Source organism: Danio rerio, chromosome 9 (assembly GCF_049306965.1).
Source record: "Danio rerio strain Tuebingen ecotype United States chromosome 9, GRCz12tu, whole genome shotgun sequence".
Lineage (NCBI taxonomy): Eukaryota > Metazoa > Chordata > Actinopteri > Cypriniformes > Danionidae > Danio > Danio rerio.
The window spans coordinates 19,212,023-19,230,000 of record NC_133184.1 but is presented as its reverse complement, the minus strand read 5'-3'; the positions used below and the strand labels follow the sequence as shown (position 1 = coordinate 19,230,000).

Here is a 17,978-nt window from a genome sequence, read left to right as displayed (position 1 = left end):
TACATGATCGATAGTCAGGCACGCTCGTGCTTGCGTGTTTTAAACCAGTGGTGCAATACCAAGTTCAACCACTGGGTTTCAAACTTACATACTGCAACATTAAGAATATTTATATAAAGTTTACTATAAAGTCTTTATAACTATAAGTCTCTAACGCAAACCTAGTAAACAGTCCGTTGCATTTGCAGCCATTGTTACACATCTAACACCAATATGATAACTCAACAAAGTGCTTGTTATGTTGTCGCAGGCGGCAGAGATACAGCAGGTCTCGGTGGAAAAGGTGGCCCATACCGTCTGGATGCGGGACACAAAGTCTACCAGATCTCTCAGGCGGAGAAAGACGCTGTGCCTGATGAGGTGAAGAGAGCGGCGCGAGATATGGCAGAGCAGGCTTTTAAGCAGAGGTACGTCCATCTGTCTCTCTCATTCATCACTTGCTCAGTTCAAACACTCACACATCTCTCCAGAAAGCCTATACTTGACCCTGCTAGACCTTTAGCTGCTGCACTGAGTGCCTGTTAATCCCTCCAGATATTTAGCAGGGGTCTTTCAAGGAACATTCTGTGCTCGTGAAGATGAATCAGTATGTTCACTTTTTACTTACATACAGTGGAACAAAATGTGTCTCGCAGGACCACTGTGCTACATAAACAGACATAATCACAAATAAGAACAAAACACTGGATGTATTTTAAACCTATACATATCATACAAACTGGAGTGGTGATTAAACTGTGCTAACTACAAACTATGCATATACTATACATACTTAAACTGTACACGTAACCTAAGACTATACAAGTATGTTTGCACAGACATAACAATACAGTGCAAAGAAGATATTTAAGGTTAAGTAGTGCAACATGATTTGTGGCACATTCACAAGTAAACTTTGTTTTTCTTAGCCCTTGTAAGGAGTTTAAGTAAAGGATGTGGTGCAAATGAGGGAAAAGTTTTTCTACAGGTGGTTTGTCAAGCCCACTCATCTGTGTGAAGCACACTCAGAAATGCACAATGTTTTATAGAGGTATGGAGTGATTTTCTGAAAGTGTCTGGAGCAAGTGTCTGTTAAAATGTCTGTTAAAATTTGTAAAGCCCACTTACCTGAGGCAAACTCAGAATTGCATAATGTTTTTGAGATGTATATGATCTTGAAAAGGCAATCCAATTCACTGCAGTGACAAAATGAATAAAAATGGATAAAATCCACTGCATTAATAAAACATAATTAAAGGTGCAGTTGGTGATTGTCTTCAGAAACATGTTGTGCTGGTTGAAAGTCTCTTCAAATTCCAATAGTAATGATTAAAGTAAATGATCTAAATATATTTATAGGTATTTTTTATATTCTGGCTAAGGCATAAGACTAAAAAATGTTCATCCAATAAAAATTTGTCAATCTGATAATTCCCATAATTCTAATAAGTAGCCCAAACTGTGTTAACAAATGTCGATTTGTACATCTGCGCACCTCACGCAAACAAATCTGCCGTTGCTTGTGCACACGTGGTCACGTGCACATGAGAGAGTGACAGCAGTAAAAACAAATGCTAAATCAAACCTTCTAAAAATCCTGAATCAATATTGGAGTTACTTTTGCACACTGGAGGTAGGACGACACCATGGCTAAAGTATTTCTGTTAGTCAGGTAATGTCATGTTTTAAAACTATTTTAGTCACGCAAAGCTGATGTAGATTGTGTTTTTTTATGAATGGGTTATATGCACAGAAGTGTCGTTCAGCCACTGAAATCTTCTGATGACTATTTTCAATTTTTATGAGGAACCTTTTACAGAATCGATAATGTAGATTTTTATTTAGTTTAATAACAAAACATCCGTAAATAGCGTTATTCCGTGCCTGCTTTACTGGTTTTTAGCTGGTTTTATGTTCACATCGGTTCATTTTTGAAGAAGACAATCTGTGACACGCTCACTATATTGAATATTATATACATATATATATATATATATATATATATATATATATATATATGTATGTATATCAATATATTAAATATTCAATCTGTAATAGCATGCCAGTATGGCTTTGTAATAAGTGTAATTCCTGCACCCCACCAGCCAAGCACTGCATAGTCATTTCAATTCAAAGCTTTGGACGTGGCTTTAGATCGCAGAAGAGAGACTGTTTTCAAAGCTATTATGCTAACGACTAGTATATTGGCAGATCACCTACTGCACATTTAAGTACTTAAAGTAGCTTCGTGATCTGAAAATAACATAAAAACTTAAATTGAAAATGCCATTTTTAAATTGGTTTTATGAGCATATAAAGATAATAATTTAATAAATGATAATTAATAAAACAACAAAAATACTACACTTGTTATAATATTAGAAAGGTAAACAGCAAAATACTAATTAGTTAAAGAGAAAAGAATATCACAGTAGTATCTGAGGGATATTCAAAAAACTGATCAAAAGCAGAAGCAAATTATTGACTCACTAAAGCTAAGGCAAAATGAGTAGCCCTACTGTAAACTATTATTCTTTTTCATATAAGTGATGTTTATCCAGAGAAAGGATATTTTTTCATCCCTTACTTTTTTTCTTTTAGTTTGATTGCAATAAAAGCACTTTAAATATATGTATATCACTTTAAGGTTAATATTATTTGCCTCTTAAGAAATAATTTTACAGAACAGAACCACTTTTGTCCAAAAACTTGCCTTGTAAGTTACCTAATAAACCTAACCAAGCCTTTAAATTGCACTGTAAACTGAACACCAGTAGCTTGCAAAACAACTCATTAAATATCATGTAGTCATCATATCAAAGACTAAAAGAAATTACTTTTTAGAAATTACTTTTAAAAACTATTATGTTTACACATGTGTTAACAAAATCATCTTTCTGTGAAACAGCACTTGGGAAATATTTGAGGGGAAAAAAATCTATACATGGGTTGATATTGCCAGGAGAATTCCTTTCTATTTGACCAATTATGTAAGACGCTCTAAAGTCAGTTATTTATGCTATGCAGGGTGTAGAGAGTACTAGTGGTTTAGAACAGACCAGAGATACTCATTAAAAGCCAGCTTTTCCAGATCACAGAACGGACACTACAGAGCTTCAGAGGTCTTTAATGGGCCCACCTAACTCAGATATGCACCCCATGAATGAAGCAATTCATTAAGCTGTGTGTGTGCTATGGAGCAAGCGAGTGTGTTGTCATAAAGGAAGCCTCTGTTCAGAAGCCTCTGCATAAAGCTGTTTTTTTGTTTTGTTTTGAAAGTCGACATATCAAAGGTTTTCTTGTCCTTTTAAATTTTTACAGTTACTAATGTCTAATGCTTGCTTGATCATTTATGGAAAAACCACAAACTATCAAGATCAACGTAATCTCACAGCAATTCCTAGCTTTTTGATTTAGTGGCTAACTTGAATGAATTCGTATGATCGTTGGGTTTAGGGGTGGCGTTGTGTGACACGCCTCCTTATAAAAAATTTACATTTTCGTACGACTGAACTTGTACGAATTAGCCACTAAACAGACAAAACAAAATAATTACGTTTTCTTGTGAGATTGGGCTGATCAAAATACAATACAAAAAGATTGAAACTTTTTTAGGCACAATTACAATTCCACCCTTTAAGCCACAGTCACACTAGAGTTTAAGCTTGCAAAATTCTGTTGTACTGCGCTGTGAAAAGGGGCGGGATTAAACAAGATGATTAGACATTATAAAAAGCAAGCAATTTGTCCATATTTTCAATGTCTGTACAGAGAGGTCATGTTTTGATCTTTGATTGGTCTCACGCAGTCATGTATTGCGATTTTGCACATCAGAGATAACCAAACTTGAACTTTGCAATTCAACGAACTGCGAAACTTGTCGCACAAGCTTACGTCTCCAGATTCGCGTGCATATGAATGGAAGTCTATGGAGTGAAAAGTCTAGTGTGACTACGGAATAGCCCTCACCCCTACCCCTCGTTTAGCGTATTCATATGTGTTGTTCACACGCTGTGTAATGTCATGCACTGTCTCCTTAGTTACCCAGTTTGTTGCTATGGTTGTTTATTATCTTCACCCCTCGTCTTGTTATTCTGTTTAGCCTGATTGTTTCCCTACAATATTTGTGTTTCCCTTTCATTGTCTGCTGTTTTTTGTTTCTCTTATGTTTCCTGGTTTGTTTTGTTTTTGTTTTGTTATAGTCTTTCAATAAATGTATGTTTAATCAGGGGTAATCAGAAACTGGGGTGTCTGAGGTGCAAGATGGGAGTTGTAGTTTATTAAACTGGCATATATGTAGTAGCCTGTGCAGATCGCTGGTGATCGTGACAACATTAAAAGGTAGGAGTGTCCCATTTCTTTTTAGCTTGGAGGTGCGTAGCAGTGAGGAGAAGGGCCATTATAGTCCTTTAAACAGAGATTTTTCAGGACCACACTACAAACGAAAGAGTGTGAGAGCAGGAACAAGGCTGCAAAACCAAGCAAGGAGACCCACAAATGTAAAAGAAAAATGGGCATTAATAAGGATTTTTGCTACAAACAAGCATCTGAGTTATTACATTCATAACAGCATTCATGTGTTAGAGACAAAGTTTTGGGGGGGAAATGCCAAATTTCGCAAACAATAGTCAACTAATAATCATTGTAAAATATTTCACCGCAAATTTTTCTTTACAGAATAGGCCAGTCTGTCAGAAACGTCTGGTGGCTGTGAAAATGCTTTTGAGAGAACATCTGGTAAAATGTTAATGTTGTTTTCTTGTGTTTACATCTATGACTATGAGCATAGTAACCGCTTGTTAAGTGGTGACGTGTTGGTGATAAATACTGTTTCCGGGTCCATGCCGCCAGTCATTTGAGTTGAGAAATCATTCGTTTATGATCACTTTTTATTCATATCATACATTAAAGTTAATTTTATATAAAGTCATAGGGCTCTATTTTGACGGTCCATGCGCAGAGCGCAAAACGCAGGGCGCAAACGGTTTCAGGGCGTGTCCGGACGCATTTTTGTTAATTTAAGGACGGGAAAACCTGCTTTGTGCCATGGCGCATGGTCTAAAAGGGTTGAGTTTATTTTCTTAATGAGTTATAGGTGTGTTTTGAGAATAAACCAATTAGAATCTCATCTCTCATTCCCTTTAAGAGTCAGCTGTGTCGCGCCAAGAGCGCATTCGCTATTTACAGGACGCAAAGTAAGTCTAAGTGGAAAATTTGAGCATTTCACTAGCAAACAGTTAACAGTTTTTTAACAGAAAACTGTTAAACAGAGCATCTACTGCGTGAAAATGAGAGATAATGGATCACTTTCACTTTCGCTCTTGGATAGGGAAACCTTTACGCACAGACATCAATTAGTCTATAAATAAATACTTTTGTTTGTTAAGCGCAAATATTCGTTTCAAAACTATTTCTAAACTCAATTCTAATTTCCAGCAAACTAATAAATGAATAATAATAACAAAATGTGCTCAAAAACCTGAGTTATATCCTAAAACACATGCTGTGCCCCATATGGTCTAAAACCTGACAGGTGGGTAAATCTAAGCTTGTTTTTAATAAAACAAATATAAATATGGATATAATAAATAATACTGCTAATAATAATAACATTCTACAAAAGCAAATTGTTATGAATGAACTGAAAAAGCCTCCCGAGTTGAAGAAGACATAAAAGCTGTGATTTTTCATATTTATGTAGGCTAGAAAATAATATGTTTTGTAATATTTTAATTCTTTATTATTTTAATCCTTATATTTATATTCTATATCTATTCTTATTATATACTATATATATCCTTAATATTTAAATTTTTTCATATGTAAAGATATTTGCCTATTGCTCTCTTGTGCGTATTAAGCAGTGTGTAAGCGAGGCACAACTCTGCGCCGGAGTTTAGACCGGGTTAGTTTTGGTCTAATGAAAAATCTATTATAGATTCTCAAAATAGCAACGCGCCAGCGGTCTGCCTCAGAACGCCTTCCTTTTTAGACCAGAACGCCTATGGGCGCAAAAATGAGCGTTAATGCATTTGCTATTTAAACAGCGTAGCGCAACGCCTCAAAACGACTCTTGCGTAGGGATGTAACGGTATCAGAATTTCACGGTACGGTAATACCTCGGTATGAATGTCACGGTACGGTATTTATTGAATCATTTACAGGAAAAAAAAAACTTTTGAAAATACTCCAAAAAAGTGCCAAAAGTGTCAATGACATACAAATTAGCCATCTATCTGTTAGCTTTGAAACACTAACTTCAATTTTAATAACAAAAAATTATTAAACCATGTAAAAAAATAAAGTTTCAATTTAGTATTGTTAAAAACTCATCACATTTAACATTTAATCACTCACTTAGATAGAGATGGGTTTAAAGGAAAATTATCATATAACTATAATCTGGTAAAAGCTGGTATCTCTGAGTATTTACAATGTCCCCTGCAACAGAAAAAAACCCTCTCATTTGGGACTGAGGATTCTGGGACAAGAGAGATATGACTTGGCCCATGTTGACAGCAGTGGGGTAACGTTGTGCATTGTCTTTCCCCCACTTGAGAGGACAAACCATGAGTGAGATAGAGATCTCTTTGCGGTACAAGTCAATGTCTGCATCAATCTGAACAGTGTGCTGTGTTTCTGCAGTCCCCATGACTGTTATTAGTCGTATTCCCCAACTTGCAGGCACGTGCACACATAGGGCTCAACCTGTGCAGTGCACATGCCCTTTTTAGTCTTGGATAGAAAATGCCCTTCCAAAACGATCAAAAGTGCCCCCGCGACGCGACACAACCTCCGTCCAGTCCAGCCCTTCAGTAGGCGCGCGATAACACCTCTCTTGAGTATGCGCGCTCAACCCCCCATCGGCGCTTTACAATACGCGCGCCACAACACAGCTGATCAGAACGCGCGCGACAGCACCGCTATTCAGCACGCGCGCGGCGACAACACCCGCTTTAGGTTCGATCATTTCCATCTTTTTTTCATCTCCGCTACTAGCAGCACACTCCATTTCCGCATTACTGGATCTGTAGCGACAACAGACCGCAAAGGATTATGGCCACGCCGGGGCTGATGGGAAATGAAGTTCCAGCTACCTCCCGTTCGCTTCATTCGCCTGAGCAAATTTTCTCAGAAGACCTATAGTTTTACCGAGTCATGCGACTTCGGTAATATCGAAAAAATTTAATATTGCGGTATGACGGTATTTACAATACCGTTACATCCCTACTCTTGCGCCAAGCTGAAACTACCAAAAGACTACTGCGCCAGTACTACGCCGGGTGTATGATAGGGCCCATAGTGTACACAACGATCTCTGGGCTTGCTGCAGCACAAGTACCAAAATTTTAACAATTTATAAAAAAATGAAATATTTTCTGGCCATGAGATGTTAGGCATGGACATATATATTGCGATCGTGATTTTTGAAAGTATTAAATCGCTTTGTAAACGTTTATTATTACCATTTCACGAGTCTCCCCATTCAGTTGAATAGAGCACTTGGACCCGGAAGGCGATTCGAGTGACGTCACGCTTAACAAGCGGAAAGTTTTGTACATCTTGCAACACCCAGAGGCTCTGCGCAAGATGCACCACACTGCCTTTTGTTGACACTAGAAAAGAGCAGTGCTAGGTGCTTTGTATGTTACTAGGCAACCGCTGTCAACAGTATTGGCGCTGGAGCGTGTGACGTCAAAAATGTGAATTTATGCATACGAAAGATTAGCGGCAACAATATCTCTGCACATTACTCTCAACTTCCAGGACATGAATTAAAAAACAATGAATTTGCAAAGCTCGCAACCTGTGCTATTGACAACATGATGATGTGTGAGTTTGTAGTAGTGGTGTCCCATGTCTTTGGGGAATTTTTCTATCTCTCCCCTTTACATTGGGTTTCAGGGGCCAATAGGAAGGCTTATCTTACATTCACACCGAAAGCAGCGAGACTGTCAAATAGCCGTAAGTCATTCATTTTCAATGGGAGCTGGCGGTGATAAGCGGCAAAGAGCAGCACGGCGCATCTTCGCCAGTGTGGGCGTCGAGGAGAGTTGAAATCAAGTCAACTTTATGGTATTGAGCTATGACGCAGTTCGGCGGCAAGCAATCAGAATGTAGAAGTCCACAGCTGGAGAGGAGTCCAAAGAAAACAGACCCATGAACTTTAGTTCAGTTTACAGTTGTTCCTAATAGTTTGATTATTGCGGTCGACGGTTTTCCAATTATTTGCAATGTTTTCTTACAGGAAGCATGCATTAAAAATTTACTGGCAAGTTACTCATGTGCATCAATGTTATATATATATATATATATATATATATATATATATATATATATATATATATATATATATATATATAATTTTTTGTTTTTTTTTGTTTTTGTTTTTTTGTTTCTTTAAAAAAGTGGGAATCTTATGCAACAATACAAAACAGTATTGCTGCTTCAGAATATTTCAGACATATGGACACATTGGATAATTAAAGAGAAGCAAAGCCACACCACATGCAACTTGATCTTCCATTGTTAATTGAATTTAATTAAAAAGTACGCAACATTTTTACGCTAGAAAGCAGGTTTGATGCCGAAACATAACTGATATGATATGCTGCAACGGCCCCTTTAAATACGACTTAAGATACAATATCAATGTAGCAAATTTTGCATGCTAGTGCCGGAACTGCTAAAGGCGGACATATTGTATCACTTAAATACTATTTCTAAATACCATACATCAGCATAAAATACTAGCCCTATAATCTACCATTAACAGTATTTAAAAAGTTGTTAAAAAATAAGGCTGTGTATTCTAATTGACGTCTTCGAATCTTGACAAGTAAACCTTGTTTTTTTTTTTTCATGAACCATCTAACGCACACACAATAGGAAAAAAAAGACAGAGCGTACTGAATCTTATTGTATGTTGGTAAAAGTAAGTAAAGCTATTGTTATTTAGTTATTTGCAATAAAGGTTCTGTGTATCGACCCTGAAATTAAATTTGGTAGAGGAGAAAAATCAAAGCTTGTCTTTATCTTTAACATCACAGACTGACTCAGAGGAATGCAGTTGTGTGTGTTCTGCTGCAGACTATTTGACTAACACCCAGATACAGCCAAGGAGCTTTTGATGTAGAACTGAGTACCATTTCCAGGTCATTCTTCTTAAGGCCATTCACACTGAAAATGATGCAAAAAAGTGGAGATAATCGCCAACCAATTGATAATCTCCAGTAATTTGTAGATGATGCTAACCAACAGTGCCTGCACACTAGGTAGAATGAATCAATATTAGCACCAATGCTGCTATATGGAATTACTATAAAGCATTCATATATGCAGTACATACATACATACATACATACATACATACATACATACACACATACATACATACATACATACATACATACACACATACATACATACATACATACATACATACATACATACATACATACACACATACACACATACATACATACATACATACATACATACATACATACATACATACATACATACATACATACATACATACATACATACATATATACATACATACATACATACATACATATACAGTGCATTCGGAAAGTATTCATAGCGCTTCACTTTTTCCACATTATTTTAGGTTACAGCCTTATTCCAAAATAGATTAAATTAATTGATTTCCTTAAAATTCTACACACAATACCCCATAATGACAATGTGAAAAAATTTTTTTTAGAAATTGTTGCAAATTTATTTTAAAAAAAAGAAGTATTCACAGCCTTTGCCGTGAAGCTCTAAATCGAGATACAGTCAGGGGAATTCTGTTTCCACTGATCATTCTTAAGATGTTTCAGCAGCTTAATTAGAGATCACCTGTGGTAAATTCACTTGATTGGACATGATTTGAAAAGGCAGACACCTGTGTATATAAGGTCCTAGGGTTGACAGTGCATGTCAAAGCACAAACTAAGCATGATGTCAAAGGAATTGTCTGTAAACCTCTGAGACAGGATTATCTGGAGGCAAAGGGGTGGGGGAGGTTACAGGAAAAATTTCTGCTGGTCTAAAAGTTCCAATGAGCACAGTGACCTCCATCATCCATAAGTTGAAGATGTTTGGAACCACCAGGTCTCTTACTGGAGCTGGCTGACCATCTAAGCCGAGTGATCGGGGGAGAAGGGCCTTAGTCAGGGAGGTGATCAATAACCCGATGGTCACTCTGTCTAAGCTCCAGTGTTCTTCTGTGGAGAGAGGAAAACCTTACAGAAAGACAATTATCTGTGCAGCAATCCACCAATAAGGCCTGTATGGTAGAGTGGCCAGACAGACAGAAGCCACTCTCCGACTGGAATTTTCCAAAAGACATCTAAAGGACTCTTCGACCATAAGAAACTAAATTCTTTGGTCTGATAAGACTAAAATTGAACTCTTTGGAGTGAATGCCAGATGTTATGTTTGGAGAAAACACCAGGCTAATCCCATCCATGGTGGTGGTAGCATGATGCTGTAGGGATGTTTTTCAGCAGCAGGAACTGGAAGACTAGTCAGGATAGAGGGAAAGATGAATGCAGCAGTGTACAGAGACATCCTGAATGAAAACCTGCTTCAGATTACTCGTGACCTTAGACTGGGGCAACGCTTCTTTATCTTCCATCAGGACAATGACCCAAAGCACACCGCCAAAATATCAATGGAGTGCCTTTACAACAACTTGGTAAATTTCCTTGAGTTGCCCAACCAGAGCCCAGACCTAATTCCTATTGAACATCTCTGTAGAGATTTAAAAATAGCTATACATTGTCGCTTCCTATCCAACCATGATTTTGTAAAGCATTACATTGCTTTGTAAAAGTTTATAATTACTATTTGTTGAGTCTCCATATATAGTTTTATATAGGGCTTGGACCCGGAAGCCATTTTGCGTATCGTCACACTTAACAAGCGGATGGACACTTTTCACAAAACAATGATGAGGCATGGTCATCAGTATCTCAACTGCTCAAAAGTTTTTAATATTTTGAATTAAACATACGTAAATAAAGCTATAGTTTTTAGTGGATAGCTCGTTCTAATACAGTACTATATCTATGGGCAGGGCAGTAATTTGACATGGTTCTCTCTTTTGGCGGCCAAGCAGTCATAAAACAAATTTGAATACAAATGTTTTTTTTATTTGTGGTACCCTCCCATTCACTGATGTCTAAGTATGATTACTTCTGCTGCTGAGAAAGCCAGAAATGTAAAAAGGCAAGGCAAGGCAAGTTTATTTATATAGCACAATTCATACACAGTGGCAATTCAAAGTGCTTTACATAAATAAGAATAAAAGATACAAGTATAAGAAAAATAAAAACAAATAAAAAAAATGATTTAAAAAATGGTCTATTTGTCTATTGTAGCCTATTCTTGAAGATAATTCTAAATTCAATTAAATTCATTTTTCTATAGCACTTTTAAAACATACATAGTGTTAAAGCAGCTTAACATAAAAGTTCTAGTAGATTGAAACTGTCAGTCCAGCTTTTAGAGTTGAATTCAGTTTAGTTCAGTTCAGTGTGGTTAACACAGCTGAAAGTCCAAAACACTGAAGGGCAAATCTTTCATAACAACATATCTCTATGTAGCTATGTTCTTAAACACAAAATGACCAATAAGAAAAGTGCCAAGCAAGCATATTTCTTAATTCAAAAACATTTTTTATGAAAAAACAAATCTCTTAACATTATTTATAAAACTAGAATAGGCATATAAACATACAGTTTAAATTATATATTTGTAAGTTAGTACTTTAGTTGCAATAAAGTAAGCAATTTGACAAAATTGTAATAACCATGTTTGGTGCATCAAAAAAGCGTACATTATGATACCAACAAACAAGCTAATTCAGCTCAAATTTGTGCATAAAATGTCACCAAACCTCAGTATTTAAACCTCATAAACCGTGTTATGCCACAATTGATGTTCAGTGTGAATAGCTCCTTGGAGATATGGGATGCATCCAAAATGGCATATGTCCATAGTACGCTGCAAACATTATGCGAGCCGAGTAGTACTGTATGTCTGAATTTATAGAATTCGATAAAATAGAATGCAAGAAAATACTCGAATGATCTACTAGCAGCGAGACTCTGAATAGCACATCCGATACATGCTATGCTATCCCATGATTCATGGCGAGAGAATTCATGAATAAGAGTGAAGTGACGCAACTGATGTAGGTAGGTCACGTTGTTACGCACCGTCTTGTGATGGTGCACAACATGAAAGACAAGACAAAGAAAATGAAATCAAAGATTTATTGAGGTTTGAATAAATCTTACAAAAAAACTAACTCCTTGCTAACCCAATTTTTATACACTATTTACAAACTATGTACAGAACAGGCAACCTCATTTAAGGGACAATCCAGAAATCAATGTCAGCAAGCAAAAAAGTCAAACAAGCCAGTGAAACAAATGATCATTAACAAAGCAAACACAAAACAAACAGTACTCATAGTATCTCAGTGGTCACAACTTTTACACATTAGGAAACTCTGCACTATACAACACTCAACGTACACAAAGCAAGTGATCAAAACAAGATGGCCACCAAGTAAGTTGTGTCATGGCTTTTAAAACTCTGTAAGCCAATCAGGAACAAGCAATCGGCTAGAAGTGGCAGAGAAACAGATGAGACAAAACAGGGGTTGTAACACCCGAACACATAAGTGTAAAATGGTTACAAGTTTACAAATGCGATCTTGTACTCAGTTTGAAACTGAAATTTTTGCTACACTTTTGTTGAAGAAAAATAAGTGGGTTGTGGTCAGTAAATACATCGATGGATTGTGAGTTGGATCCACCATATACTTCAAAATGTTGTGGTTAACAAAAACCAGAGACTGACAAAAATCATGACAAAATGGCACATGTAGTACAGTACGTCTGACATTCATACTGTATAGAACATACTTTTCTTACAATCTAGTAGTAATTTCAAATTTAAATGCAGTACCTACTTGCGATTTCGGACGCAACCTTTTAGTTTTGATTTAATTCATTGTATAGCCAATTTGAATTCAGAATAATACATTTAGGCTAAGGTTACACTGGCAAAAGGGATTTGTTAGATTTGCTAAATTTTATTAAGGTAAGTAGTTGCAAATAATTTTTATGGGCTAAATTTAAACAAACTAATTAAGTTGATTACTACATTTAATTTGTTTGTTTAACCCATATAAATTGTTTGCAACCACTTACCTAAAAAAATGAATAAATCCATAAAATCTTTTTTTTCAGTGTAGGGTTACATTTATATGTAACTCGACACTGATATTTACTAGCAATGAACTTTTTTATTTATTAAAACTATCATTAAAATGGTAAAATTACTTTTCTGTCTATTATATTATGACAATGTCATGAAAATGAACTGCATAGCAGGATGGGTGGATTTCTCGGTAATGCTGAATCTGCTGCTCTTGTGAATTCTTGTAGTCTCAGGTGGTGTTTTCCTATTTGCTTATTGTGTGTTTGCATGCTGTCTGTCACGTTCACAATATTTCAATCTCAGTTGAGATATAGCTTCTGTCAGGGGTTTCACAGGAAGTGACTATGTACCCTATTCTGTGTGTTTGGAGTGATAACTCAGTCAACAGCCACATACCATTCTTTGGTAAATAAAAAATAGCCCATGCAGTATTTTTTTTCCAAAAACAAACTAAGAAACAACTGAAAACCTGTGAAATATTACAATTTCAATTAACTTATTCCAAACATTTTTTATATTATCAATATTTTTAAAATGATTGTGCTGATACATGTTTCTTTTTGTGACAAACAAAAAAACAACAACAATAATATTAATATTAAGTAGAATATAAAAAAAACTACATTTATTTCAGACTTGTAATTTTTTTTTAATTAATTTTTTGAACATTCCTAATCTTGGTCCCAAGACTATTGCTTTATTTTTGACTTGCTATCATATGTGAAGCAACCAGAGGTGGATAAAGTTCTGAAAAATCATACTTGAGTAAAAGTACAATTACTTGTCTAAAAATGTAGAGCAAGTAGAGTAACTGTTGTAAACATTACTCAAAGTCTGAGAAAAAAAGTAGACCTTTCAAAAGTACTCAAGAGTAATGAGTATTATGCTGTAAAAAGCTGATGCATTTACATGTAACTTGAGAATGTGTGTAAACGTAACATTCTGTAGTGCATTTAGTCATTGCCAAGCAGGCACACAACATCATAAGACGCTAATATTAAGTTCGATTTAGGTTGTGATGACCAAAATTCAGTGTCTAGCCAGCTTCTAAGGACGTTTATAATACTGACATTTATTTGTCAGGTATTGCAACCAAAATCCACTGTCTGATAGACGTCATAGCGGTAACGTCCACATAACGTCAAGCTGTAACATCATTAGATGTTGATATTTGGTTCGATATTAGGTTGGACATTGACGTCAGCCTGGTGTTGGGTTCTGATGTCAACTTAATTTTTTTTATTTCCAAACAAAATGCAATGTCTCCATGAGGTTTGGGTACAACATCAATTTGACTTCATGTTTAAAGCCATTTCTGCCATCATACAGTAAACATCCGTCATCTTCTCATCAGTGACATGCATCTAAACAGTCTCTGGGTCAATGTGTTGATTTTGGACATCTTCTTGGACACTTTAAATGCTTCCAAACAGTTTGCTGCAATAAATTGGCCATGTCTTGAGGTAGTTTATTATGATGTGATTTACCTTCTATGTGTGATTTGATTAGACAGAAATCACAGGACAATTTTTTTTAAATCTCCATAGACAGAAAAAAATATTACTGACTGCAAGTTGAAGAAAAGTAGTGGAGTAATATTACCAATACTGCACTAAAAATGTACTCAAGGATAAGAAAAAGTAATTTTTTTGTAATAAGCTTTGCCATTCTTCAATTCTTATGGCATGAAAATTTTATTAATTTAATATATTAATATAAAAATACAAATAAATATAAATATATTTTATTTTATAGTTTGCTTCACAATTAAATCTTGTTTTGAAATTGTGTAAAGATCTTTTTATCTCATAATAAGGCTTTTATTCTGCATGTTATCATAGAAATGTGTTGATCAATAGAAGCAGAGCACTTTACTCTATATTCCCACTTTTCGGTCTCATATGCTACATGGCCACGCTGGCCACTTCTCCCTCTCTCTTTCTGTGCACTGGTTTGGAATTCAGAAGAAAATAGCAGCAGCCTGTCCTCCAATAACACAGCACAAAGAATGTGAGCCTCAGAGGCCAGACAGGAAACCCACAGCTTGCGTGTGTGTATGTGTGTGAGAGTGAAGCGAAGCAGGAAGACGGAGAGCGATAAAACCACCATCAAGACGAGCGCACTCCTTACATGTTACATTAGCTTTTGTTGCACAGAAACAATCGTGCAGCACTTTTGTGGCTTTTCCAGATGTTTTCGGTCCAGGTGCCGATGGAGCGCTGACGGATCATTTCTTTTGTAAAGAAACGCAGTGTGACAGTATTTTGAAATCACTGTCTGGTCTGATTTCACGGCTGATAATGTTGGTTAAAGCGCACCTGAGGGCCGCAATGGTCTAGACACACTTCACACTCTATTTCCTCCTTATAACATCAAACCGCTCACACACACCCACATTAATGAAAAACCTGAGAAGAAGAGTAGGATTAACTATAGAATCAGATTAAGGATTATTGGCTTTACCCCACCTGGACCAAAAACCCAAACCACTCCTGCTGAGAGCGGTGCATCAGATCATGGTCATATTTCACCACCCAAAAAATGTAAAAAAAAAATTGTACGCCCATGGTAACCTTTGGTTTGGCCTACCATCCCATCTGAAAATAGAAGGAAAATGATGGGGAGTTGGTTGGGGTGAGTGCCCTTCACAGAGATTGTCATTTCGAATTGAATGTATAACCTTTTGTTTCTTTGTTTAATTGAGGAGCTACAAAAAAAAGCCAACTAAATCAGACTATGAATCAGACTTCTAAAATGTTTAAACTGTCACTTGACAGATAGAGAACAATTCAGACATCAGTGAGCAAATCAAGGCAAAAGCAGGAGAAGCTTGACTAGTGTATTCAGTATTAAGGAGCTCCAATGTGTAATAAATGGGATTGTTTATGTTTTTACTGTAATAAGTTGATTATAAAACATTAAAAGTCACACTGCATTATCATTTTATGTGTATATTTAACTTCGAGGCAATTAATTAATTTAAAATTTTAAATAAATTAATTAATTTAGCGCTTTTCAATGAAAAAAAATGGTAAATCCTTAGTGTTGAGCCCTGAAAAGACTTTTGAAATAAAATGAATTGCAATGCAAAACTGTGAAACCACAACCCATTTGCTTATGCTCATTGAGCAAAGTCATACACAGCACTCAAATTCAAGTTATATGAATATAACACAAGATTTAAATCAAGAAATTTTAGCAACAACAAAATTGTGGCTAATGAAAATGACGAATGGCTAATAATGTTGGAAAACTACTAGCCGCTGTGGCTGGGGATCAATAAACTGAATGTCAAGCCCTGGCTATAAATATAGTAAGGTCTTACACAGTAAAGTTTACACATACAGTGTCAGTGTTATGGGTTTGATAGGTCAATAGCTAGTGGTGGATTCTTTAGGAAACCTATTAAATACAGCTCCATTTGTTCTATTAACACATTTCGTCCAAAGACAAAGCATAATAAAAATTTATAATTTATGATTATTGTATTTCATGATGTTTTTATGATTATTTTATTTTTAGTTTGGCGAAACTCTTCCTAATCAGTGTCCATCCAGCCATTCATCCATCCATCCATTATTACCCAGTAGAAGGCAAAATGATTTGCCCCCCTGTGAATATTTAATTATTTTTCAAATATTTCCCAAGTGTTGTTCTGGATTTTTAAACACATTTTTTTTAACACACTAGTTTTAATAACTAATTTCTAATAACATTTTGTCATATTTAGTCATTGCAATGATGGCAGTACATAACATTTTACTAGTTATTTTGCAAGATAATATTGTTATTCTTACAGTGCAATTCATAGGCTGAACTTGGCAAGTTAGGTTAATTACAGTTTGTTGTTCTGTAGCTAATTAAAAAGTATGTTTAAAAATTTCTTAAGAAGGCTTTCAATACAGTACTAAAAAGAATAGGACTTTCTCCAGAAGAAGAAATAGAACTCGAAATATTGTGGAAAATTACATTCATTCGTTAAACTTTACTTGTTGTTTCATGTTTCTTCAGCTATATATATATATATATATATATATATATATATATATATATATATATATATATATATATATATATATATATATATATATATATATATATATTAGTCTCTAAATTAACAATAGGGGACATGCTTAGTTGTCATTAAAATGCCAGAATGCCAAACATCTTACTGGTTCTCAATTTAAGACAGAGGTCATCAAGCAGGCAGACACAGGGCCCAGTAAATGACCTCAGAGAAATTCCAATGATTTAAGTGGTTAAATCAATAGTCCATTGTTAACAATTTAAGATAATCCAACTCAGATTTGAAATACATAAGGGAAATTAAATAATTGATATCTTGTAGTGAGCAGATTTGTCATAATTACAGCAGCTATATACAGGTAATCCTTAAAATATTGGACAAACAAGGGGTGTTGAGTAAAAAAATATATATTTTAGAACCCCTATATAGGCTTTTTTTCTTCTTCTTCGAGTAATGGGAGCTGCACATGTTGTCATTGACATTCTGGCTGAGATCACAGTGGGTGAATATTGACCTGGCAGATCTCCATCCTTCATCCCTCCTACACTCACACTGACTGGGTTTTGAGCACCTGGGTGTTGTGTGTGTGTGTGTGTGTGGCTCTCGCTTATGTAGCTGTACAGACTTGCCCCAAGAGCAATGTTTATCCTACACCTCCTATTCACAAGTGTCTACTATTGTCTATCTTGACAGCTGTACTTATTGTGTGAATAAACAGATCAATGTC

At 35.7% G+C, this 17,978-nt stretch overlaps 1 protein-coding gene across 1 annotated transcript in view; it reads left to right on the top strand.

Moving 5' to 3' along the window:
- The window catches only part of vwa8 (von Willebrand factor A domain containing 8), a 246,717-nt gene that overhangs the window by 188,542 nt on the left and 40,197 nt on the right, over positions 1-17,978 (top strand). The window contains 1 exon segment of the mRNA NM_001128338.1: positions 251-407. Coding sequence (NP_001121810.1) covers positions 251-407 — 157 coding nt within the window.